The 24,656-nt window shown below is 47.5% G+C and overlaps 2 protein-coding genes across 2 annotated transcripts in view; both read right to left on the bottom strand.

Annotated features, from left to right (window-relative positions):
* Positions 1 to 24,656, bottom strand: part of LOC119406709 (atlastin-2) — a 210,661-nt gene that overhangs the window by 148,357 nt on the left and 37,648 nt on the right. The window lies entirely within an intron of this gene.
* The window catches only part of LOC119372402 (uncharacterized), a 59,974-nt gene that overhangs the window by 17,322 nt on the left and 17,996 nt on the right, over positions 1 to 24,656 (bottom strand). The window contains exons 2-6 of the mRNA XM_037642873.2: positions 12,551 to 12,808; positions 11,249 to 11,350; positions 8,221 to 8,319; positions 3,922 to 4,023; positions 2,386 to 2,484 (exon numbers count right to left, since the gene is read on the bottom strand). Coding sequence (XP_037498801.2) covers positions 2,386 to 2,484; positions 3,922 to 4,023; positions 8,221 to 8,319; positions 11,249 to 11,350; positions 12,551 to 12,808 — 660 coding nt within the window. The remainder of the gene's footprint in view (positions 1 to 2,385; positions 2,485 to 3,921; positions 4,024 to 8,220; positions 8,320 to 11,248; positions 11,351 to 12,550; positions 12,809 to 24,656) is intronic.

The raw sequence follows: 24,656 nt of genomic DNA, 5'->3' as shown, positions 1-24,656 counted from the left end.
GCTTCTTCGTGTTTTCTTTTTCACAGCAGAAGTCCTCAGAGAGACATGCAACCACACAACTGGTGAATTACATTGGCGGATTCGGAGTGGCCGACGAACTCTACGCCGGAGCACTCCACTCCGGCGGAGAGCAACTGAAGAAATCTGCCAACGGAACACAAGCGCCAGCGCCAGAGCAAACGGTAGGGGGTGCTAGCGCACATCTGCTTCGCAAGCGCCCAGCATTACTCGCGGTTCGCGAAGTTTTCGCCTTCACGGGCGCAAGCGGAGAGAACGGGCGCGATCGGACAGCGCATTTCATCGCGCACGCGGTACGCCACGCTCTGCGCATGCGCGTGAAGCTTGCGACTTCCGGTCGAATCCGCCGCTTTTCGCGGAGTAGAGAGAGCTGCTCCGCGGAGTGAGTCTGGCGCAGGAGCTGCTCCAGATCTGCCAATGAAACATACAGGGAGCACTCTCAATCCGCCAATGGAACAGACTTGCTCCGAATGGAGAAGAAAAAGTGCTACCGGAAGTGCTCCGAATCTGCCAATGGAATTACCAAAAGTATGCGTGGATGGATATTTTGGAAAGCCAACGCACGGTGTTGTTTCCCTGCCTTTGTTTCCCCGCGTCGGAAAACTACTGGCACGGTGGCATGATAGGCACTAGTACTTATATTTTTCTATGTATGTAAATAACTTTTGTACTCATACAGCTTATAGTTGCAGTATTATTCCATAAGGACTTGTGTTCAAAACGCATATTTCGATTTTTTAAATACTTATCCTGAGCACAGTAGCATTGATGTTCTGACGAAGTGTCTTCTTTTTTGTTGCATTTTTCTGTTTTGATAATCATTAATAATATTCGCAATAAGTCTACCATTTCAAATGAATACTGCTGGAAAGACCAATTGTTCTTCTATCAATTGATACCCTACACTTTGGCATCAATCAATTCCTGTAGCAGGAATATTTCCTGGACTACTCAAAAACAACAGATTTTTCCACGGTCGCGAATGTGTTAAAATGGAATTTCAATTAAGATACTCATCATCATCAACATCACATAATTAAGAGCGTGGAGAGAGAGAGAGAGAAAACTTTTATTGAAGGGTTGTTAAGGAAGGTCAGAGGGTCCATTAGTCCAGGAACCCTCTAGCCTGGACCGCCCGCCGGGCTAGAGTGACGAGTTGTCGCTGGTCGACTAGGTCCGACTTGGAGATCGCAGCCTCCGACGTTTCACTGAAGAGGTTCGGGTCCGCATCTGTGGCTGTTGCTTGTAGCGCTGGAATGCTTGCTTTGCACTGCAGTAGGAAGATGTACCAGAGTGTCTGCCACATTGTGTGTGGGCAGGTGTAGCCGTATAAGGTTGTTCTAATATGGTGCAATAATATGCCGTGAGTTAACGTATTTCTTCGTAAGTCACCTGTAGTCGGTGCCTTCGTATCTTGTGAGTTTGGAATGTGGGGGAGCGCATAACATGCATTCAAGCCGATAGTGTTGCAGCAATGAGTGTTAGGTTAGGCGTACCGATCCTGTATCTTCTGCTGGTCTTGTTGTGCGGGAGGTGCTTCGGATCTCGTGCTGAAAGGACCGGCTGACGCATGCAAGGGCCGGGGTGTGTGCCGCTTCATCCTCTTGGATGCCCTCGTGACCCGGAAGCCATACGATGCAGGTGTAAGGGGGAGGAGTGTCGATGAGTTGAAGTAACCTTATCGCTATCGTGGCGATCGTGCCTTTCAGGTAGTTGCGTGCCGCTGTTTGTGATTCGGTGAAGACCATGATGGGATCCTCGCTCGTCTGGGCGGTGACTGCTATAGCGGCCTCTTCGGTTGTATCCGCGCGTTTGGCAAGGATGGTCGCCGACGCCAGTGTCATACCCTTATAATCTGTGACGCTAATCGCGATGGCGTTACCTCCCTGATACTTGGCTGCGTCGACGTATCGTGCCTGTGGGCCATTGCGGTGGTTGTTTCTGACGGTGTTTATCCTGGCGAGCCGCCTTCCTCGGTGATGTTGAGGATGCATGTTGCGAGGGATCCGTTGACCTTCCGGGCATTCTCGGACCCTAGAACTCGGCGACGAACGCAAGAGCGTGAGGAACAAAAATATATCTGGCGTTGGCGCGAAAGAGGTATGTGTGTGGGGATGGCTTCGTGAGTAGACATCGCGCTGATGTGTCGAAAGTTAGATCCATTGATAGGACGCACAGGTCAATCATGCTTTTAGCCGCGAGCTTCGCAGCAATACAACAGTGACGGCAAAAAAGAAAGCGGGAAGCGTACAGACAGTTGGCTTCACTTTGACTAATGCTCTCACTTTCACAGCGGCTTCGTTCCGCAGCTGGTCAGCTGGGAACATGTAGAGAAGCATGCTTCAGTTGGGTATGTTATGAACTCACCGCTTCGTTGTAAAGCGTAAGAGATGGTACAAGTGATACACTTTCAACGTCGGGTAAGTCCATGGACAGCAGACTGTCGGTGTCCTCTGTGGCATCAAGCTGCGCAAGCGAAATAGACAAACCTTCAATTAGTCACTCTGGAAAATAATGTACGTACTTGCTGTACTTGGTTTTTTCGTCCCTGTTGTCCTGATCAACTGTGCTAAGTTGCACAATATTAAAAACTTCCCGTATGTATAGTAGCATAGTAGCGGCGCCGGGAGATGCTGGACAATAATGGCTAATCATGACTAAATCTTGGATATATGACTGCTGATCGTGATTGGCAATAAAGAAGTAATTTCGATTTTCGGCTACCATTGGAAATTATTCGCAGAACCGCAGAAGTTCCAATGCGATAGCGTTAAAGAGCCCGTGTGGCAGAAATTCAGGTGTAGGCGTCAGTGGCGGTGAATGCGGCGTAGTCTGTGAACGCAAAATCGCGCTAGGTGACAATAAATAAACACCAAAAACCTTAGGTTTAAGTGGGAATCCAACTCATGCATTTCGTGTGGCACTCGGGCATTTTACCACATAACCACGCCAGCTCTTGAAGCTGCTTGGGAGCTGTTTCAAGCTGCTTAAAACTGCTTGACGCTTGGCCGTTATGTAGTGAGAGAAGTGGGGTTAACACGTAATAATGCGTTGCGGAAGGGTGCAACTGCACCAGACATCATACAATGTGAATTCTGCAACGCGCGATTGGTTTCAAGACCCACCCATGACACAGCACTCAGGCGCAATTAATCATGATGAGCAGCAACAGCATTAGCGAATGTGCTACTGTCAATATTGCATTACGGACGCGTAGTGCGTGCTCCGCAGTAGCGCAATATAACGAATTGTAGCGCAGTGGGCAGTTGACAACTGTGTTTCGACTATCTATATGCACTCTCGTAGAGTTTCAAACGGTAATTATTAGGCGCACACACGTTTCTCTCCTGACGGCAGCGGTTGAGGTGTCCACTATAAGAAGGGAAGGCATGCAGGCCAGCGAATGAGAAGGCGATGCGAACGGGACCCGATCATGTTATCGCGTTCTACTCTTGAAGGCCAAGCTCAAGCGTCTCAAGTTTCTCGTATAATGTAGGCTGTCTGCTGACATTGCATTTTATCAATTTCAATCTAATGATATTCTGCTATATACAAACACAACAAGACGTTGAGATACGTCCATAATCTTCACATGTTTCGAATGACGGTTTCTGTAGCATGCGTGGCAGTTACACACGCCGAAATTATAGCAAGATCGACATCTTTCCATACATATGCATTTTGGGTAAAACTATCTGTTTGCACAAATAAAAAAACTGTTAGCAGCCGGAAGACTCTACTCTAGGCTTATCCATACCGGCTGAACGGCCCTACCTGCAGGTAGGATGTTTATACCAGAGTCAAGAGTTTTATGTAACAAGTCGTGTGGATAGGAAATCATTTTTTCGGAAATCTACTTACTCGATCTTGCAAATTTTCATAATGAACAAGGTCGGTACTCACGAGCGGTGTGCAGTCGTCCGAGCAAACTCTCTCAACGGCGTACCTTCGTCGGCTCTTGGAGGCTCCTTGAGCTCTCGATGCGTTCTCGGGCTCAGCTGCTGTCTGTAACACACAGGCATGTTGCTCACAAAATACTACAGATCACCGAATTTATTAGAATTGTGTAATCTTATAACGCGCTGTGTAACTTGTACGAACTGAAGAAATACGGGAAGATTAGGGCAAACAAAAAGGCACAGATTTGCTTCACAGTGCGGTTAGTTATGTCGGAAAGAAACTCTGACCCCTCCAATAGTGTAACCATACCTCACGAAATAATCTTCGTACGACTGTCATTGGCTGCTTTATTGCGACGCTGTTACGGAAAGAATCTTCATTTACGGCCCTTGCGGACGGGATTTATGCAGGATGGCAGCGAACACGGTTGTTTGCGTCGTCATGCGAACAAGTGCAGCAGAAGCGCCGCGCCACCCCTCTCCCCCCAATCACCTCAACAACTCACACGGCAAACATTCCGAAACCGGACCGATGCGTGGAGCGCGTTGTCCAGTGCCCTACCTCGTCACTTTCTCGTCCTCTTTCACCCGGATAACTACGCAGTCAAGTGGCGCACTGCAGCCACACTCGCGCCTTATGTTATAGTACTTCGGAGCGACAAGTGCCATCCGGGAAGAGTACTGTCAAAACATATCCCCCACAATGCCTGGAATTTGTTCAGTTCCGCTATTAAGCACGAGAGCGCCCCCCCCCCCTCCCCCCACGGCATTACGCGGTAGATGCAAAAATGAGAATCAAGCGATGACGTGCTTCTCACAACGGCCTGTCATTAGTACCCGGCTTTGCTGGGGCAAATGTGGGAAGTAAACAGTCCTTGTAGAACAATCTCACGTGGTAGCGGCCACTGTTACTGTCAAAAAGCATGCGTGGCCATAACCCCGAACATTACCAATTTCGTGACAGGTACGTCTATGTAAATATATAGGACAGAATAGGCGCCCCCTTTAGTGTATCAGCGAAATGGTCGCTCCCCCACTCCCTCATCCCCCTCCCCCACACTGCGCACATGCCTATAGTGCTTGGGGCTTCTTCTTCCCACCCCGACGCAAAAATGCGGTACACGAAATACAAAGCGTTATGTGCCAGCTTCGATGAATAAGGCATGCAGTGCAAGTGGTGCCCAGCATTTGCGAACTAGACAAATGGCATTGAAAGGAAAAGCACATATTAGAAGGGAAGTATGGTTACCAACTTAACAAATCCACATAATAGAGACGCATACAGTTGCAGTAGAAGCAACGCTTATCACGAATATTGCACATATACTTTATGTAGTCCTGCAAGCATAACTCCACGTGGGTTTTCCCAAGCATCGCTCGTACAAGTTTGAGCAATACTTAGATTTACGTGCACATTAAAGAACACTAGGTGGTCGAAATTTACCGGGCCCTCCACAATGGCCTCTCTCATAATAATACCGTGCTTTTCGGACGTAAAACCTAGCAAATATTACTGCAAGTTTCGACAAATTTGTAGCAACCATTCGTCTCTTTTTTTTTATCCCACTCATGGATATTGTACGCGCACTCATAAACTCGATGGACAGCCGTTCGTTTAGAACATTAGCACGGAAATGCCCCCGCTTTTTTAATAAGGCTCTCCGGCTCTGGGCGTACTTGTACGAGAACTCGTGACGCTATCCATTTGTAACGAGTTATCCCTTTGAAAAGCTGCAAACGAAGAAAACAGCGTGCTACCCATATTCTCACTCGTTAGTAGTACAGCTGACACATGAAAGGCCACGGTGAGAGGGGACGCCCGTCCAGAAGGACAGGCTAGCAGAGAGGATGCGTGGTAAGGAGGCTCCGCTTACACATCTTTCATCTGATTTGAGACGCATTCTAAGATGTAATATTAAGCCTCGGTCGTGTTTACTTGCTTCGCATCTTCTGAGTGACACTAGGAGGTGTAATTTTCGTTAATGATTATTGCGGTCGCAATTTAGGAATACTGTAGGTGAAAATTTGCCGTTAGTGCCGCCGTCGTCATGATGGTCCGTGTTCGGTAAACTGCGTTTGAGCGAAAGCATGCGAGAGTGCACAACGTGTTTGCGGAAAAGGATATTGAGGTTAGTACGATGTATGGAAAAGAGGGTGAATATATCCGACTATTGCTTATTTCCCAAGCATCGCTCGTACAAGTTTGAGCAATACTTAGATTTACCGATTGCGAAAGGCATGCAGTGCAAGTGGTGCCCAATATTTGCGAACTAGACAAATGGCATTGAAACGAAAAGCACATATTGGAAGGGAAGTATGGTTACCAACTTAACAAATCCACATAATAGAGACGCATACAATTGCAGTAGAAGCAACGCTTATCACGAATATTGCACATATACTTCCAATGGCATGCGCCTCCCATCATCCCGGGTATGATGGGAGGCGAGTGCACCGTAGCTGAAGGCGGGGAAGGCAAACATTTTTGCGACTGCTTCCTCGTTTATTCAGCCCTGTTTGGAGTGGTGACCGGCCTCCAAATCCTCACATATTCCCGACAAAATAACTCTTACAACGACGAAGCAAAGTCAGGCGTGACAGTGACTCGAGCGACGAGACAATGTTAAGCATCGATTAGCACCAAGGTCATCGACCCACCAGCACGAGGCAGATGATTCGAGTTTCAAGAGAAGAGTGAACGGTTGACAATCCAGCGGTCTGCCAGGTGCATTGGATAAAGGCTTACCTGGAAAGTACAACCGTGCATGGTGGCCCCGCGCAAGGGCCTTTGGCCTACTAGCACGAGGCAGTCGACTTCCCAAGCAAAAGATCAACTACACCGCGAGGGTCGACTTCGGACGAAAGAATATAAGGAGCCTACAGAGTTGCACAAGGTTAGCGGACGATCTCTTCGAAGGAAAGAGCCGTGGTCCTCACGTCCACAATGAAGGGGGGGGGGGGGGCGCACCTCCTTGATCTGAAGTAGGGGCCGGGCAGGCAGATGCGGTCGAGAGCCATTGTGTGTTCTGTATGCCATGGCGAAAAAAATTACACACGTCTCCCCGGAAAGGGAGCCCTGAGTAGCATGCAAAACAGCTCATAAAGTTCCGTTGCGCTTCGGCTGCGCGAGCCCTCGTTGCTTCCGTGGATTCTTGCAGGCGGCGTTTACGGCGCGCTTCCGCTTCTCTCGCTCGAAGTTCCGAGTCGACTTGCCGTCGCTGCCGTTTCGCGGCAGCGGCTTGAGCCCTCTTCTCCGCAGCAGTAGCAGCAGCATTGCTGCCTCTGGCGCTCATCGTGGCGTTGACGGTGGCATTGCCGGGAGGAGAATGAGCGGAGCGCGCGCCGGTCATTTTCATCTAGCGGAGCGCCTCTAGCAATCTCCTCCGTAAGCTTGGGCCAGCTGTGGCGCATGCGCAGTGGGGGTGTGGACGGCGCAGGGAGGGAACAGGCTCGACCATAAGCTGCTTCACATCTAAAAAGTTTCGGGGGGGGGGGGGGGGAGCATGGGCCCGTTGTGCGACCCCCTGGCTACACCACTGAGGACGCTGATTGAGAGCACATCGGTGCGACGACTCCACGAGGTTCGAACGGCACAACGGACACTGTACGATAAGTACCGTTCGCTTACGTCACCGCATGGGGCTTTGTGAAGTCCTGCCGCGAAGCCGAGATTGAGCATTAGCAAACATTAGAAGTGCACGTGTTAGTTTCCCTAGGGTTATTTTTGAAAATTAAGCTAGGTTAGATAATGATGCATGTATTATTTTATTTGTGTTGCCTTCCGTTTATTTTTTGTTGCAACTTTTCTCTTTATATTGTAATAAACTTGATCCACGACAACCAGACTTACCGTCATCCTGTCTCTGGCTTTATACCGACCTCAGCACGAATTCAATACTTTCGTTAAGATGTCCAGTGCCCGCCACGCAATGACAAGTGCTATAATCGGCGTGGACACCAAGTCGTCTCACGGCTGAGCGCATAGGCGGCCGCCGTTCTCTACACTTTGTAGATAATCTGAGATTGGCGACGATGCTGAGTGAGCCGAGATGGCTAGGTTTAGGCTAGGTTTAGTGATAAAATGTGCTAGGTTTAGTGATAAAATGCAGGAGAAAATAAAAGTGGGTAGTCTCTGCCACCGTAGAGGTATACCAGGCGTCCCAGCCGACATGGCGGGTCGTTTCATGTTCTTTGGCTGTCGACACACCTAATGTTTCAGGTAGCCATATCTTAGTTTCGATACGTGCTGAAGCGAGAGGTATTACGATGATGAGGGCAAGTGCGAGATGGCTCAGGGACTCACCTCTTCAGTGGTAGTCGTAAGACGTGGTGCAAGCGATGTCGCTGCGCACTCGGCGAGCTCCACAGAAAGCTCGCTAGCGCTGTCGTCTTCGGCGTTAAGCTGCGAAAATGGGTTAGTTATACTTCAAACGTCGATCCATCACTCGCTTAATATGGCAGTCATTCATTTATACTAATCTATGTGCTGTGGCTGTGAGATGGTAATAGGACAATAACCACTACTTTCATTCTTTTCGCTATATAATAATAATAATACTTACACTGGTCTAGCCCAACCTTTTGTCGAGCAGATGATGCTGTGAGTAAAGTAGTAGCATATTACACAAAAATTACACCATCTCCCGCTAAAGGGGACCATGAGGCGATGCGAAGCCGGAGCACATGCACGATCGCGTTTCGTTGGCGTTCGTTGGGCATGCTACCGACCTCGCGTCGTGGAACGCGAAGAGGGACGCTACGCGCGTCGTATCTTCCATCTAGCCTGGCCGTTAATTCTCACAGGGCGAGCGGGGAACGCGCGGTCGACAGGCGGGCGAGAGGGGGCAGCGTAGGAGAGCAGGGAGAAGGGGAGGGGACGCGCATGCGCTCGAGCTCATCGCGGCGTTGCGCAGGAGAGAATTTTGGCATGTCTAGCCCGCGTTTCAGAGGAAGAGTGGATGGGAGGGGAGAGAGGTATGGGAGAGGGGAAGCGGAGAGGGGGATGGGAGAGGGGGATGGGAGAGGGAAAGCGGAGAGGGGAAGGGGAGAGGGAGAGGGGAGAGGAGGTGTGTGGAGAGGGTACGCGCATGCGCAGTAAGGGTGGTCACGCCGCACACCACCACCACTGGATTGAGCTCCGCCTTAAGATACTTCGCATCTAATAAAGGTGTTCTGTCCAAAGAAAGCGCCGGGCGCGTCTCCTCGGCATCGCTAGCACGAGCTAAGAGGCGCGCGTTCCATGTGAATAAAGATTCATTCCTCCTGGCACCTCACGCTTGTTCAGACGCCCCTGTCTTTGCTGCGTCGGCACGAAGCCTTCTCGGACGCCTTCGTCTGGCCGGTGCTCAAACCATGCGGTTGTCTGCATGCATGGCTTGGCTGAATAGAACCAAAGGTCTGAACACCAGTTCTTCCGTATACAAGTATGCCGCTTTCTTACGCATGTAGTGATGCTGCGGTCCGAAGTAACCATGATAATTCGTTTTCACTTCGTAGCATTCTAGGGGCCCAGCCTATCGTCCATCCAGTTTCTCATGTCGCATTCTCACCGGCTGGCCGATGCAGGCTTAAAGCAAGACTAAAACGCTCAAAACCAGTGCAAAATAAACTAACCATGTGTACAATAATATAAACTGCCAAAATAACTCAGGTTTTTCGCAATTTTACATAAAATTGCGAAAAACCTTCCTGAACCATCCGGCTGATATACGAGTAGCGCAACAGAGGGAGCCACCGCCGCAGCAAGCGCGCAATCGTTGAGGCAGTGGCAACAGCGCGTACGCGAAGGAAATCGCCCGGTTGCCATCCTACGCACATCTTCAGGTTTCAAAGTAGTGGAGCTGCATTAAGTGCAGGATTTAGAGCTACATCAAGACCTACACAACAATGACACTAGCGCATGATTCAGCACGGAATATCAAACTGCACCAGGGCCTACGCAAGAACGAAATTAGCGCTACATTAACCGCAGAATTTTTTTTCTATTGGCCTGCCCTACCACTAGGTTCGGGTTAGCAGAGCAGATGTTTCTTCTAGTTATGTTTCCTAACTCTCCTTTCTTTCAACTACCTCTCACCCATTATGTACCACCAAGTTTCAGGTGCCAGGATATACAGATTTTTCTAAAATGTCGATAAATGAATTGCAGGTATATGAGATCCATTTCCGTAATTTTCGTTCCTATTGTTTCAGGTGCCCTCATGCCATCATCTATTTCGCTGAAGTTCTTCGAATTCACAAATATTTCTTATTCACGTGAAGGCATTACCCTTCGCCAAATATGCCTAATTATTTCTAATTATTGCATATATATCGCTGTATGTATAGTGAGTAATAGTGAGAAATCACAAGCCCGCTTAAAACCAGAATATCGAGGTTTAGCCCCCTTAAGCGCTGATGACGAACTGTGCTGGTCATGAGCAAACGTCACTTTTTTGCTTGTGACGACCTGTGCTCGTCATGGCTCTTCAGCAATGTTTCAAGAGGCTTTTGACTAGCCAACCCCGTCAAATGATGTTTTTCTATTTAAAACATAGATGGCAGCACGGGTTCCGTGATAGGGGCCTTTATTGAATGAGAGTCCGCACACTAAACGACGAAATGCGCGCCCTGCGTTTCAACCGCGTTATAAACGAACATGGCGCAGTGCCGTGCTTTGAGAGCTACCACAAGGATAGGAGCCTTGTGGTAGCGTTGTATTGGATGGTAGTTTGTATTCAACTATCGAGGAATTGTACATGTTGTCCACAGGATGTCAAATGGAACCCTTACTTTCTGCTGTGGCAGAAATGTCTTCCGGAATACACATCAAATGCTCCAGGTATGGGCTATTGCCAGGGCCGCAGGCAAGAGGGGGGGGGGGGGGGGAGCTTGGTGCTCGGGCACCAAGCCCTCCCCTCCCCCCCGAAGTTCTCATGGAGGGGCGTCTTTTACAGAAAATAAATAACGAAAATAGGTTTTTTTCAAGGCCTTGAGCAAGTGCCCGCCTCCCCCCGAAAAAAACTGCTGGCTATAGCCTCGGTATTACGTGACGGTGCGAAATATGACGAATAAAGCATTTTTATCTGTCGTAAAATGTTTTCGCAAGTATCTTTCTGTTTTGAACATGTTACTGAAGCATTTCCCGTCATGGCATTTCTCGAACAATTATTCGTAATTAAATCGGCACTTAAAGGGTTAGACTGTTACGAGGTGGATGAACGATTTTTCCCACGATCCGATACTCACCGGCGGTAGAGTTTTCTCAAGTAAAATTTGTAGTAAAACAAGCTTGCTGGGCTCTACTACTATCGCTACCTTGCGGAATTACGTAGTACATGTTCACGACTCACTATTGGTGTCTCCTCTTCGCATTCATCGCTGTCAAAGGCGCTCGTTCCCCTGCTTTTGGCTGCTTCCGCAGCCATCGTTGAGTTCTTCTTCCTAGCCTTTTTCTGAAAATTAGGAGCACGCTGCAGGTGAAACGCTTCAGTCAACCACGCCTTCTTTTAGAATCATTGTTTGACGACGTTCCAAGTATCTCTATTAATATTGCAACCACTTGATGCGTAAAACGCCATAACTGCCCAGTCATCACAATTTTTATTTAACTGTACATTGACAATGTATTGGCTCAAAGATGTATTTACTGAGGAATTAATTGTTTTATGCCGCTTTAAGAGCGGTAGAACAAACTACGTCGCTGAAGACAGTGTTGAGTCGAGGGCACTTGTCTTCGAGCTACTCTAATAAAAAATTGCTATTTCCACATTTAAGCTTTTAGACTTTAGAGATAAGACTTTCAGCCTTGATTTCTCTCAGCGGTTATTTCTCACTGATGTCTAAATCGTACAACTTTTTCTAGCTGCAACAAAACGCTTCGTGCGTCATTCGACTATTTCCACACACATTCAAATAAACCTTACGTAATATGTTTCATTTTCATGTCGCATCCTAGCTATACTTTCTAATATTTTTCGTAAAAATTGCAAAGAAGTCTCACAAAATACTTAGAATATATGCTCAATATTTCAGTAGGAATACCATATTTTAAAGCCATGCATATCACATAGCTCAAATAAAATTCTATTTAAATAATACTCATTTAACAAAACCACCGAAAAGTAGCTACGAGGATTGTTTCGGAATATATTTGCGCTCAAGTGTATTATATAATACAGGATTCGCAGAAGCGGTGCTTAATATGATATTTATAACGTTTGTTCTTTTCGTTGATAAGTCTTTTCTGTCCTCCTTCCTTTGAGCCAACCAGACGGGTATCTATTGTAAAACGCATGAATCAACAGGTTATTTTCCTACCTTCACACCGATTTACACGCCAAAAAGACATTCAGATGATTAATTTCGCAAATTGGCTTGACACTAACTTCAATAGCCAATTTGTCTTTTGGGGTGTCGTCGCTGTAATTCTGTGGTGACTGCGATGCCCCCCGTACCATTTACAACATTATCGGATGCCTAACAAGACACCCAACAAGCATTTTAAAAAATGTTTGTTAGAATACCTAACATGGCGGATGAAAAGAATATCTAACAAATGGTAGCTGCACATTTGCATTTGTGTAACATTGCGAAAAACTGTACGAGGCTGATATCTCTGCTACTTAAGAGAATGATGATGCCGATGATCATACCTTGCGTTTGGCAAGCTGCGTTTCCACGACCACTTGGATAAAGTGCGCGGACAGGGAGGCAGCCCCCACAGTCCCGAGCGCGATGGCCACGATGGGCAGCTCAACCACGGCCAAAGCGATGGCAGCAGCCGCCAGACCGGTCGTGACAAATCCGTGGACAACTTTGAAGGCCACGTGTTTGAGGAATGAGGCGTTGAAAGTCCTGTCCTTCTTTTCTGTCACGTACTCGCAGTAAACCTCGAAAGTGGCGTCCATTTTCTGAAACATCACAGGCAATTTCCTGAAACGTTGCAAAATGCCTGACAAAAATGGTAGGCACATTTGTGGCGGGAAAGAAACCAATTGAACTAAAGACAAGGTTGCTACAGCTTCAAGCATGTGATGACCGCCTCGCTTTGACGGAAGTAACGGTTTTCGCAAAAGCAATGGCCACAATAAGTATTTACAAACCATTCAATGATCCATTATGCCCCAGACGAAGACTGCGGGGGCGTTTTTATACCAGAGGACTGTCCACAGAGTGACGTCAATGCTTTCGTGGCCTGTGCAAACAGCACATTTAAGGTCCAAGACATGGAGCCTCTGGTTTGGCGATACACCATGCAAGTAGCCGTTGAGAAGTGGGAGAGTTACGTAGAGCACATTCTCAATAAGGAAGACGTGATGAGATTACTGGATCACATTATGGACTATATTGTTCACCATGGTACAGTTGCGGCTCCTGAAGACGAGAAAATAAGCAATGTTGATACGAGTTCTGACCAATACGATGTAATGCGAACACCTCTAACGGGTTAACGCGTTACTTTAGATGCCTGCGAACAAGTGCGGATCATTCAGTCGTGCGCTGTGAGAGATGCGAAAATGAGAACGCGAAACCCCCAACTATTACAATGGAAAATGAACTTTTGCAGTGGAGCTGCTGAGCTTGACGTAGTGTCGTCAACCGTAGACCGAAAGCTATCATCATCAGGGGCCTGCACGCGCTCTTTTCATTCTCTTCTTCTTCGTCAACTTCTACTTCGCTCCCAGAGCTCGTGCACCAATTTGTCAGGCATAGAATAGATAACTCCGATAGTCGAAAGAACGGCTGCAGAGAGAGAGAAAGAAAAGGGAGAAAGAGAGATAGAGAGAAAACGAGATTGAAAGAGGAAGAGGCAAATTCGCGGCGGGAAAATTCTTGGCGAGGCGGCGAGGCGGCATTCGAAACCTCGTACCAGCGATCCGAAGGCGAGCTCTTGCCTAACCACTTGGATATCCAGGCACGCTAGCAGATCATAGCAGCGCCTTGTATAGCATAGTATAGAAAGGAGTTGGGAAAGGGCAGTGAGGTTGAAGAGAAGAGAAAGGAGGAGGGGAGAGAGTAAAGAATGTTATACAGAGAATGGAAGGAGAGAAGGACAGAAAGAGACAAAGCAAAAATGAGAGAGAAAGAGAGAAATATACATAGAGAGAGAAAGGCAAGAAACATAGAAAGAGCGAGAAAAAACGAAATGAATAATGCGAGAAAGAAGGAAATCAAAATAATGAGAGACCAAAACGACATAGCGAAAACACAGAGACGAAAGAAAAAAAGACATGGCTGATCTCTTCGTCATAGGAATCGGTATAACACGAAAGGCAGTGCTGGGCAGTATCGAAGGTACATGTATCTTGGATACTATCTTAGATACTTTTTGGGTATCTTGTATCTGTATCGCGATACTTCTCGCAAAACAAGTATCTGTATCTGTATTTCCGATACATTGAAGAATGTATCGTGTATCTTAAGATACAAGATACTGCGATCGCACCACCACCGTGCGAAGCAATAAACGTTGGCTGAGCTCGAGCTTCTCAAGCTGATACTGCTGTCACTGAGTCACCGGAGTAAAACTAAAGGCAGTGACATTATTTTATCTTTCCGCTAGAGTTTTCCAGCGAGGATAGGCGATAAGCTCCGAGTGTCCCTATATATTGGTTGAGCAGAGTTACGAGGTGGCGCTCGCGTCGTCTCGACAGACAAGCGCGCGAACGTCTGTGCCCAGCCGAATTTTTGTTTAATTGTTTCTTTAGTTTTGTCAGTGCCATGACACTCGGCACTTAGCCACTCTACTTTGCCGCGCACTACAATGCGTGCGGCGTCTTTCGCACACATGCTGATGCCGCTGTAAAGTCATTATCGAAGTTCCTCTTGTGTAGTGCTTCGTTACAAAGTCTGAAGAATGCAAGAATGGCTGGTTGCTTTGGCTCTCGTGGCTTTCACACTTCGGCGATTTGAAGGACCTCGTGTATGTAAGTTCGAATTACATGCAATGAGATTGACTTATATGCAAATAAGATTCTAACAGCTATAGCACCAACGGTACCGATGCGGGATTTAACAGAACAAGCATTCACCTAACAGACGCTATCTTGGCGTACTTCTGTTTTGCTTTTATTTAAAGAGTTCTTAAAATCATAATTTGATTGTTAGCAGAAGTTATTTCTTAGCTGTCCTTCTCCATCCCGTACATTTGACCTATGTCTCTATATTGTTTTTTTTTTCTGCCGGTCTGCTTACTGCAATATGCCTTTAACGTGCTGCCAATGTAAGCTATCTGCTTTATTCCTAGTTTTAAATGTCTGCGTAATTTCTGCTTCTTTTCTTCTTCATGTGGAATATGAGTTTGTATACTTATATTCCACTTGAATTTACTCTGATGTAAAGGTGATGTTGAGAACAAATATATAATGCTCTGGGCGTGCCTGGAGTATACAGTAACGATAATCCTGCTTACTGCTAAGTAAATTAACAAATTTGAGTTTGCATTATAACAACGTAAATTATTAGGCGCCATCTTAAATACGTTCGCAAAGATATTTGAGGAACTCTGTTATACCACATGCTCCGTTTTTCTCATGAGCGTCCCAAAGAGTCGTTTTACGCCATTTTTCATAGGCACCGAATTTAATTGTCGTAGCTATTAGGGGTTACCCGTCGTGGTGGTCCAGTGCTTATGGCGCTTGACTGCTGGCCCGAAGGTCGCGGTAGCAGATTTCGATAAAGGGAAAATGTTAGAGGCCCGTGTGCTTGTATGTAGGTTTTAGAACCCCAGGTGGTCAAAATTTCCGGAGCCCTCCGTACAGAGTCTTTCATAATCATATCGTGGTTTTTCGACGTAAAACGCAACAATTATTATTAGCTCTTGGGGATGCCTCCTGTATCGTGTTTCTATACTGATTCTATGTGTCTGATACGGAACTGCTTTACTATTTACTTGGATATATTTGTTTACGTTGTTTAGGCTTCCCTGAATCCTTTTATTGTTGCTATCACCAGGTAATCGGATCTATAAATGTCAATAACGTGAATAGCGGCGGTGTCCTGCAGCGCTTTGCGTAACTGTACAATACCTCTGAAACGTTTCTGGGCTGCACATGTTCTTGGTGACGTACACCTGCCCGGTGATCCGCTATTGCGAAAACCTTAATGTGTTTACCGGCAAGGTAGAACTCCACAGCGGTATTTGCACTATCGTGCAGAGGCTCCTTATTGAAATTCATATGGTTACTTGGCCAACGGCTTGCTGGTCAGCAAGCAGAGCAGCGACTAGCTCCCATCAGTTACAAAAGCTACAAGCAAGAACAGCTATCAGCGAAATGTATAAAGAGCTGTCATGTTAAGCAGCTAAAACAGCGCCAATAAGTTGTTTCAGAATGAAACAGATATGCCTTGAACAAGAAGATACTAACAGAGTTTTCATTAAAATGAAACACAATTGGTCGCAGTTAATGAATTTTCAAGCGAACATCTATGTGCATAGGCGTTTAATGCAGCATTATATAGATATATATTAACACATTTGAGAATGTATCGAAGTATCCTAAGATACAATTGGAATGTATCGTATCGGATACAATCAGTGTTGCAGTATCTTGTATCTGTATCTCAAATACTTCTTGCCTGAGTATCTTGTATCGTATCGCGATACAATTTCAAAGTATCTTCGCCCAGCCCTGACGAAAGGTAAACGTGTCTTCCCAGAAGTAGTGCTTATTGTGTAGTGATGTATGAGAGCTTGTACATCGTCTATTCGTGTTTGGCAGCTATAGCGCCGTTTGACGTGATGCCCCCATGTTGATGTTTCGTGGCGTGTCTCCAACGCGACGACAAACGCCCATGATCATGATAAAACCGTTGTGGTAACTGAAGTTGTGAACATATATTTGGACGCAGAGAATCGTGAATCCCGGGCAAAGGTGACAACAACAAGCTCATAATCAACACTAGTACCCGATATGCACTTCTTCAAAACGTCGTCAATTAAGGAGAGAAACGACACGGTGTGCGCTTTCTAGTAATGGGTAACCGACGCCTGAGCTCATGTATACACTAATACAGTGGACTTCAGCAACACGGGGACGCAGAGGTTCGTAACTTGAGCCACAGACACCTGCGTCCCACTGGCCTCTGTCTCGCTCCACCAAGGCACGACATTCGCCCGTCGGAATCGTGTCCTTTCTGCAACGCGTATTGCAGCAGTTTTGTTAGTCGGCGCTCTCGCAATCGAAGCAGTCGGCGGCGGAGAAATGCCGTTGGTGCATGTCGAAGCTGCACTACTCCGATGATGACTACTCCGTCTACACTACTCGGAAGCTGCACTACTCCGTCGAGGGTGCCTCGGCGACGCCAGCGCGGCCAGTGTCCCTGGTTGGTATCGAGACGTTTTAAAGGGAGGCTAAAGGCAAATAACAATTTACGTCAGAATGAGAGGTCAATGTGTGAGAACGTCTAAAACGTCAATATTATCAACAGCAGTGCTCTACTAATAGAGAAATTAAGGTAAATGTAGGACACGATATGCGCCACGAGTGGGATATTTTGGAAATGATCCCAATGACGTCAAGAGTCCTGAGTACAATTAACCACTAGTAATCAAACTAGTTGCATTAAAAAAAGAACCTTCCGTGCATCACAAGACATATTAAAAAGCTGCTTGTTCGTTTCTGTTTGGTTCATGGGAAAAATAACCTCTTGGCGTTACCTTGGAGAATGGAGCGAGGCATTCAAAAGTTCCGCTTTCGCCGAGCTGCGCGTCTCAGTGGTAGTTTCGGCATTGCGTACTGCAGCGTGTGCTTGGCTCTCGCTATTTTCGCACTGATGATACATCTACTGCTGCTGCTGGCCAAGCTAAGCTCCGTCACAGTGAACTATACAGTTTCGGAGTGGCCCGTGTCTGCGTCTTGGCAAAGTTGATGGCCGCTGTTGCGCAAGAAACCGTAGCGTCGGCGGCCGGGCAGTAAAGGCGGGCAACGTTGGGCACGGAAGCTAGAAGCTTCATTCGGGCGGGTGACTTGAAGTGAGCTAACGCCGTGCGGACCAATAAAACGTGATTTTATTTCAAAATAAGCACTTCCTTGACACGAAACAAGCACTACGAGGTTTATGGAACGCTATTTCAACAATCATCATCGACTTAATATTTGCCTTTAGTGTCCCTTTAACCATGACATCCGAGATCGCGCGCAATGGCGGAGTAAGCGCTCGTAAGGGTCGATCGTAACGCATTACTTTTTTCCACCTTTCACAGACGGCGGCACTGCCCCGCTCCGCCCCTCCTGCCTGCACCGCCAACAGAGAGCACCGTGCGTTAGAGAGTGTGTAAACGATATAAAGCGAGTTCATGACGCGTCGAATTAGTGCCAAGGTAGCTCAGTCGGTTGAGCGTCGAGCGCTTACCGTCGCGGCCGCAAGGTCGTGCGTTCGATTTCCAGCGGCGGATCTTTTGTTGTTTTTTTTTCTTTCTCACCCGTCGGCGTCCAGTTTACTACGTCATATCCGTAACGGATGTACTTGGTGGAACCCGGCATAAAACACGTTCGTGTTAAAACAACGAAAGAGAGCAAGAAAGAAACAAAATAAGTCAAGACTGGTTTGAGCAGCGGAACTTAAAACGAGGGCCAAAAAGAAGACAGACAAAGACGTTGTCTGTGTTCTTTTTGTCCCTCGTTTTAAGTTCCGCTGCTCAAACCAGTCTTAGCTATGAACCAACTAGCTCCGGCAAATACCGTTTTGAGAAAGAAGTCACAGTTTCGCCGCAAGGGCGAAGCAATGAATGCGATAACAACAAATTGATATGTCACACGAAGAACGGCAAGCAGCGCGAAACTTGCAGCGTGCTGCGCAAGCATAATGGACGCACGAAAGGAACGCGCACAGGACGAGCGCGGAGTAACGACTGTCACAGCTCGGCTCTTGCAGCGCGCTTGCCAAACACAAAGAAATTAGTGTAGCTTCCACTGGAGGCGCAATGCTAGAGAAGCAGCTGTGCTGACAGCTATATAATCCTGGCTTTTGCTCTTCTGCTAAGTTTTGCAAATTTTCTCTCTCTTTCTTCCTCTATTTCTTTCTTCTATGTGTCTTTCTATCTTTTTTTCTCTGTTTATTTATAGCTATTTATTTATGTATCTTTTTATTTCTTCCTCTTTCTTTCTTCTTATGTCCTTTCTTTCTCTCTCTCTCTCGCTCTCTCTGTCTATATATATATATATATATATATATATATATATATATATATAGCTCACTATTTCTCACTTCCTCTATTTCTCATTCTTTCTATGCTATGCATTACTCTCCCTCTTCTTCTTTTCTCTCCTCCTCACCATCACATCTCTCCTCCTCCCGCTCACTACGCTTTCCCACCCCCTCGATACACTATACTATACAAAGCTATGCTATGCTCTGCTAGCGTGCCTGGATAGCCGAGCGGTTAGAATGCTCGCGTTCGAAATCAGCGGACGCGGTTCAAATTCGGCCTCGTGAAGGATTTTTTTCGCCAAGAAAAAAATTTTTCTTTCTATCTGTTTCTTCCTTTCTCTCTCAGTCTCTCGTTCTTCCTCTTTCTGTACTGGTTATCTTACACATCGGGCTAATTACAGGCCGCACCGGTGAAACTGGCGCACGTGTTCCTAGAGCGAAGCAGAAGAGAACGAATGTGCAGAAGAGGATAGAGCGCGCGTGCTGGTTCATGATGATTATGATTTCTGTTTCCGGCAGAGGAATTACGACGAGCTTGAACAGCTTCGCCGTAAACGCTTCTGAAAAACTGTTTATTTGTCGGCGTTTCGATCGGAGACCGATCTCGAGGTCTTGATGAAAATCGGTCTCCGATCGAAACATCGACAAATAAAGTTTTTTAGAAGCGCATACAGTTTTCCCATTTATTTTACGGCAACCGCAGACAGGCTCTTTTGTATATATATATATATATATATATATATATATATATATATATAATATATATATATATATATATATATATATATATATATATATATATATATATATATATATATATATATATATATATATATATATATGCCTGACCTTCATCATTTATAACGTCGACGTAATAAATGAACCTTTCTTGAAGTGCCACCTCTCATACTTATACGGCAACTACTCCTGCAACTCTCTTACTCTCTCTCTCTCTCTCTCTCTATATATATATATATATATATATATATAAATAAATATATATATATATATATATGTGTGTGTGTGTGTGTGTGTATATATATGTATATACGGAACATGCAGGCTACGGGTGGCACCGCTAGTGCGAAGCTGCCTCGATTTTTTAACATGAAAGTGTTTTTATGCCGGGGTCCACCAAGACTTTCATTTCCGTGACGTATTTCCGTCACGGAAATACGTCAGCACAGTGAACGTCATTAGATGGCAAAGAAAAAAAAGTACAAGAAAAAGTTACGCTGCCAGGACCGAACTCATGACTTCTAGGTCCAAGATGATGGCTGGCGGGCGCTTAGCCCACTGAGCTGCCGCCAAGCACATAATGGGGGCTACATGAACGCGCTTTTTATATTTCATGGTGCTCTTGGATGGATAGATGGCTGCCATGAGCATCCCCTTCATAACGGGGCGGTTCCATGTGTGCCACCAGGCTCGAAAAAAATAAAAATACGCGCCGTTGCTACGACCGTCCCACTCGCCGCGTTTTCAAAAGAAGTGTAATTTCGTCAACGCTTTAACACACCGGGTGGTGGTGGCTTTAGCAGAATCCTGGCTCATAACATCCATCCATATCGAAAAATATCTCTTCGACGCTCGCCTGGCTGTCGCACCGCGTTCCACGCTCGCCCTGTGAGAATTAACGACCAGACTAGAGAGAAGACACGACGCTTTGAAGGAGTGCATATCGAGTGTGCGTTATGTGCCTGTTAATGCCATCTTGCGTGGGATTGACCATATGCTGTGTCGACGTATATATTGTCGCGACGTCAAGAGAGAGGTCGTAACGCCAAGATCGAGAGAACAGCAGGTCGGTCTTTTTAATACCGCGCGCAAGCGAGTTCCTCTTCTTTCTTCATTCTGGCTCCTGTAAAACGCGTATGAGCCTTTTCGCTGTCGTCTTCGTCTTTCTCATAGCACGCACGTGGCATTTGCCTCCCTCCGAAAGACGCATCGTCCCGATGCGCAGCCCAGGCGCTCTACTTAGAAAAGCGCGCACATATGCACTGAAACCCAACCAGAGTTAGCTGGACAGGTACGGTTTCATCCGCACGACATGCACGACTTCGGGTGAATGCTTCCGGCGACTGGAACCGCAATCACTGTCGGGAACGACCTCGTAGTTCACGTCGTTCAAGCCGTCGGATGACTCTGTAGGGACCAAAGTATCGTCTCAGCAGTTTTTCAGAAAGTCCGCGTCGACGTATTGGGATCCAGACCCATACCTTGTCGCCGGGTGTGTAAGTAACGAATTTGTGTCGCAGGTCGTACCGTTTCGCATCTTTATGTTGCTGATGACAGATGCGTACGCGGGCAAGCTGTCTGGCTTCCTCGGCGCGCTGAGTAAATTCTTCGGCGTCGGTATCAATGTCGTCACCCTCGTGCGGCAGCATAGCGTCCAACGTTGTCGTGACCTCGCGACCATGGATTAAACTGAACGGTGTCATTCCAGTAGTTTCCTGTCGAGCGGTATTATAGGCGAAGGTCACGTAAGGCAAGATTTCGTCCCAGGTTTTATGTTCCGTGTCGATGTACATGGAGAGCATGTCTGCGAGGGTCTTATTAAGGCGCTCCGTTAGTCCGTTTGTTTGGGGATGGTACGCAGTCGTTCTCCGGTGAGCTGTACCGCTGAGCCTGAGAACCGACTCCAAAAGTTCCGCCGTGAAGGCAGTTCCTCTGTCGGTGATGACCACTCTCGGGGCGCCGTGCCGAAGGACGACGTTTTCGATGAAGAAGTGAGCCGCTTCTGCTGCTGTGCCCTTCTGCATAGCTTTAGTCTCCGCGTAGCGAGAAAGGTAATCAGTGGCGACAATGATCCATCGGTTCCCTGCAGTAGAAGTTGGGAATGGGCCCAGGAAATCCATTCCAATTTGGGCGAATGGCCGTGCTGGTACTTCTACAGAATGTAATAGGCCCGCTGGCTTACCGGGGGCGCTTTGCGTCTTTGGCAGTCAGCACAAGTCTGAACGTGATGTTTTACAGCAGCAGGTAGTTTTGACCAGTAGTACTTTCGTCGCAGTCGGGACAACGTTCGGGTGTAGCCTAGGTGACCGGAAGTGGCCTCGTCATGGCAAGCTTCTAAAATTTCTTTTCGCAGTGATGAAGGCACGACGAGCAAGTACGCGCTGCCGCTTGGAGAAAAGTTCTTCTTGTAGAGAACGTCGTTCCGTAAACAAAAAGATGGCAGTCCTCTGGCAAAAATTCGCGGCACGTCTTTACGTCGTCCTTCCAAGAAATCGATGAGCGGAAGCAGCTCTGGGTCGCCGCGCTGCTCTTGTGACATAGTGGCCGTGTTGACGACTCCCAAGAATGCGGCGTCCACGGATTCGTCATCAATGGCGGCAGGCTCGACGGGCGACCGCGAGAGGCAGTCGGCGTCAGTATGCCTCTTTCCGGATTTATAAGTTATGCTCATATCAAATTCTTGAAGCCGAAGGCTCCAGCGTGCCAAACGGCCAGATGGGTCTTTCAGGTTAGTGAGCCAGCAGAGCGAATGGTGATCGCTGACGACCTTGAATGAGCGCCCGTACAAATATGGACGAAATTTGATTACTGCCCACACCACAGCGAGACATTCCTTCTCGGTAGTCGAGTAGTTCTCCTCGGTGCGAGAGAGAGCTCGGCTGGCATAGGCTATCACTTTTTCAGTGCCGTCTTGCCACTGTACCAGTACGGCGCCCAGGCCTACATTGCTGGCGTCGGTGTGAAGTGCTGTTGGCGCATCCTGGTCAAAGTGCGCAAGAACTGGAGGTGTTTGGAGTCGTTGACGTAAGTCGGTAAATGCCATTTGTTCCTTTTCGCCCCAAAGAAAGGGAACATCCTCTCGTGTGAGTCGGGTCAAAGGTGCCGCAATAGACGAAAAGTCCGCGATGAATCGTCGGTAATAGGCACATAGTCCTAAGAAGCGCCTGACTGCTTTTTTGTTGTGTGGTGCAGGAAAGTTTGCAACAGCGTCTATTTTGGCTGGGTCAGGTCGAACACCCTCGTGACTTACAACGTGGCCGAGGAAGGAAAGCTCACTGAAGCCAAAATGACATTTTTCTGGTTTTAACGTCAGGCCAGCCGAACGTATAGCTTGGAGAACTGTGAATAACCGGTTTAGATGTTCTTCAAATGTAGCTGAGAAGACAATAACGTCGTCTAGATATACCAAGCATGTTTGCCATTTCAGGCCTGATAGCACGGTGTCCATCAAACGCTGAAAAGTGGCTGGCGCTGAACATAACCCGAATGGAAGGACTTTAAATTCATAAAGACCGTCGGGCTTCACGAAAGCAGTTTTTCTCACGATCGCGCTCATCGACCTCTATCTCCCAATAGCCGCTTCGTAGGTCCATTGATGAGAAATAGCGTGCATGCCGCAGTCTATCCAGAGAATCGTCTATGCGTGGCAGTGGGTAGACGTCTTTCTTCGTGACTTGGTTTAACTTGCGGTAATCTATACAGAAGCGCAAGCTGCCGTCTTTCTTTTTAACCAATACCACGGGAGATGCCCAAGGACTTTTTGAAGGCTGTATGACGTCATCCTGGAGCATCTTCTGCACTGCTTTTGAATCTCCTCGCGTTCTTTCGGAGCCACACGGTAGGGATTTTGTCGGATCGGTCTCGTGTTATCTTTCAACAACGATTCGGTGCTTGGTCAATGGTGTTTGCCTGACCTTTGATGTACACGAAAAACAATCTTCGAACTGGTGTATCAGTTCCAGTATCAGAGGGTGACAGAGTAGAACTGACGTCGACAGACAAAGGAGTCGAGGGAGGCGTGGTCGCGTCATGAGGTTGCAAAGCGAAACAATCCCTCGTTTGGTCGATGTCGTCGTAGTAGGCAATCGCGGTACCCTTCTGGATGTGACGGCGCTCGTTGCTGAAGTTGGTGAGGAGTACTTCTGCCTGCCCACCAGCTAGTGCCAGAATGCCTCTCGCGACGGAAACACCTTGCGTAAGCAAAAGCGTAGCTATTTGCTCCGCTATCACATCCTTGTGACACGGCCGCTCACATGATACAGACACAAGGCAGCAGGATCTCGGCGGGAGCGTCACATCGTCGGCAACTCGCAAACGCTCGTGTCGGTCGTCAGTGGTGGTCGTGGTGGTGTCGACATACGGATGTGCGGAAAACGTCACCATACGGTCCGGAATGTTGATGACAGCGTCGTACTCTCACAGAAAATCCATACCCAAAATGAGCTCTTTACAACATTCTGGTAGAAGGACAAAAGTGGCGACGAAGCTGGAATCGCCGATTACAAGCCGAGCGGTGCAATTACCCGTTGGAGTCATTAGCTGACCACCAGCACTTCTTATGTGCGGCCTTGTCCACGGCGTCTTGACCTTCCGAAGGCGGTCGGCGAGCTCTTGCCGCATAATCGAGAAGTCAGCGCCTGTGTCAACCAGTGCTGTCACGTGGTGTCCGTCTATGAGAACACTGAGATCGGCCCGTACGACGTCGTCGGCATTAGTATTCGGCCGTCGTCGTCATATCGTCTTCTTGCGGCGGTAGGGGGGACCTTTCGGCGTCTCGACGATTGGCAACCTTGCCCCCGGAGGTCGCAGCAGTTAGTTTCCCCGGCGCGGGCTCGGGGAACGGCCTCTGGTAACGTCAGCGTAGCTCTG

Source organism: Rhipicephalus sanguineus, chromosome 10 (assembly GCF_013339695.2).
Source record: "Rhipicephalus sanguineus isolate Rsan-2018 chromosome 10, BIME_Rsan_1.4, whole genome shotgun sequence".
Classification (NCBI taxonomy): domain Eukaryota; kingdom Metazoa; phylum Arthropoda; class Arachnida; order Ixodida; family Ixodidae; genus Rhipicephalus; species Rhipicephalus sanguineus.
Note: the sequence above shows the minus strand (reverse complement) of the source record. Positions and strands in the feature narration are given on the sequence as shown.